At 36.0% G+C, this 2,500-nt stretch overlaps 1 protein-coding gene across 1 annotated transcript in view; it reads right to left on the bottom strand.

Annotated features, from left to right (window-relative positions):
* LOC122253884 (CD109 antigen) overlaps positions 1 to 2,500 on the bottom strand; it is a 33,001-nt gene that overhangs the window by 29,117 nt on the left and 1,384 nt on the right. The window contains exons 3-5 of the mRNA XM_043017288.2: positions 1,510 to 1,690; positions 580 to 748; positions 401 to 471 (exon numbers count right to left, since the gene is read on the bottom strand). Coding sequence (XP_042873222.1) covers positions 401 to 471; positions 580 to 748; positions 1,510 to 1,690 — 421 coding nt within the window. The remainder of the gene's footprint in view (positions 1 to 400; positions 472 to 579; positions 749 to 1,509; positions 1,691 to 2,500) is intronic.

Genomic DNA, 2,500 nt, shown 5'->3' with positions numbered 1-2,500 from the left:
TAAATGGAAATTGAAATAGGATGTGAGTAATCTAATTTGTATTCTTAATTATAGAATAGAAATTGCAGGAGGAAGTAAAGATAAAGTTGCAGTCTTAATTCTATAATAAAAAAACAAGGTAAGTGAATAAAAAAGTTTGTAATCTTAATTCTAAACTTCAAATTTATACATAAAGTAAACATAAATAAAGAAGTGATCATGATTAAGTTTAGGAGTAACAGGTTCAGATGTGTATTCATCCCCCTTCCCTCTTGGACATTAGAGACATTATGGGAAAGGCAAGATGACACACAAACTAATCTTCTTTAAGAAGATTACTATAATAAATAGGATAAATAAACACAGAATATACAAGTACAAAAAAAGATGATTAAGCAAGCAAAACTAAAAACCAGCTTACCAAAATATAAACATCCACGGGGTCATCATAGGGCTTGAGTTCAGTAGTGAGCAAGATGATTCTGAAGCGAACTGAAGGAGAATATCATATATCATTATCAGATACCAATATGTAGAAAAACAACAGTTTACAGTATATAACACCACCTTCTAATCTACTAGTTCAATTGTGTGACTTACCCACTTGGTCTCCCGTATACACAGGTCTGTTGGTCTGGACTAGGATGGTCAAGAACCTTGTCGAGAAATGCAGACGTGTGTCATTGAAGAAGACGGTTCCTCCTATTGTACCTGGTATGTTGCCCTCCACACGGAGGCGGTAATGCCCATCAACGCTTGTTCTTGGAATCTGGAATTGAATTGGAGTCTTTGAGGACAAATTCCTACTATGACATACTAAAAGATGCATCCTATATCCTTGGACATAGCATGCTGTTGTCTCATGCTCATTACAAAACTGAGTTTTATAGATATATGTTTCCCAAATCTTTTCTTCTACCAAGAGTTTCAATTGATACAGGTTAGGATAGGGATAAAAAGCTAAGTATTACTTGCAACACTGCTATCTATGGTCTCAAAAAGCAATTGATTGAATTAATTGAAAATTGAGAAGTTCTCCTTTGGAATATTTTTTGTCCTTATCTCTTCCAAAGAGATAATTCATACTCCTATCATGTATGGAAAAAAAACTACATACAGTGAGTGAGTTGTGTGTAGTGTACTTAGTGTGTTAGTACCTTTAAGCATAAAGAAAAATAAGCACAAAATTTTAAAAATCCTATAGTTGATTTACCCATCAAACCACATATATCAAGGAAAATGAAAGCTTATTATTGAAAAAGGAACTATTCCATGCTTATCTTACCAGATTATACCTGGTGGAGATAATTGAGACCTATTCTGTATCAGTATCTATTCAATCTATGTATCTTTTAGTGGCCCATCACATACCAATTCAACATTTATATAGTAATTTTCAGGACTTTAATAATAATCATGATTTTCAGACATAACCAAGCTTAGAAAATATAAAAGAATGAATAAACCAGCATCCTGCTCTCCTTCACTTAGAGGCCCTGAAATAATTCTACAAAGATTGAGGATAAATACCTGCAAGAGCAAAGTCTCTGGATACCCCTTGATGATATCCTGTTTGGCCGACGCTATTTCCACGCCGTCCTTCTGAAGGGACGCGCGCACGTCAACGGGATGGTCGAGGTAAAGGATAGACACAACACAGCGATATACAGCTCCCGGACGCAGTGTGCGGGGGGCCAGGATCATGTGCGTTCTGGTAGGGGTGGATGGTGTTAGAAGGTGAGAGGCTCCGAGTTTTATTCTCGCCCTTCTCCTAATCTTCCTCCCTCTTCCTCTTCTTCCCTTTCCTTTTTCCTTTTCTCAAGTCCTCTAAAATCTCTCCGTCTCTCTCTCTCATATTTGTTCTCTTTTCCAGCACTTAAAATATATCTGCTTAAGTCAGATTACCCTAACTTCCCAAATCTATCACATTATTAACCCTGAGGGTATTTTTATAATCAATATTATTGCACTAGACAAATAACTATACCATCCAAAATTCAAAATTAATTTGATATAAGGACTGGATTGATCTTGAAGAGATTGTTGCCACTGTCAGTCAGACTGGTAATGCAATATCAAAATTATAAGTATAACAATAACATAAGGCCAATGCTTAGGAGACACCTGCATTTTTTTTTTTTTTTGTTTTACCAGATCTTTTATCTGTAATTATATTGAATGTGTTCTCTCCAAATCTACTTGAAACTTACAAGCTTAAGTCCAATCCAATAATAGTGCAGGGTCAAACAATCCCCGAGACCTCCATGTTACAGACTCTGGCAAAGGTACCATACCCCCATCATGTATATTCTAGCAGGGTAAAGTTTTGGTTGCCTTCTCAGCTGAGTCCACCTCACTAGAATCAAACTGGTGGAGGTATTGTTGACCTTTGTAAGAGCGGCAAAAGGCCTGGAGGCACAATGCCAGTGCAGGTGTCTTCTTATCCTTGGTGATTTTTTAAAACATTTTACAAGAATAACAAATATAAATGAAAAATAAAGATAGACACAAAACATAAACA

The sequence above is a fragment of the Penaeus japonicus genome, unplaced genomic scaffold (assembly GCF_977035675.1).
Source record: "Penaeus japonicus unplaced genomic scaffold, GWHDUDI00000001_assembly GWHDUDI00000040, whole genome shotgun sequence".
NCBI classification, from domain to species: domain Eukaryota; kingdom Metazoa; phylum Arthropoda; class Malacostraca; order Decapoda; family Penaeidae; genus Penaeus; species Penaeus japonicus.
Note: the sequence above shows the minus strand (reverse complement) of the source record. Positions and strands in the feature narration are given on the sequence as shown.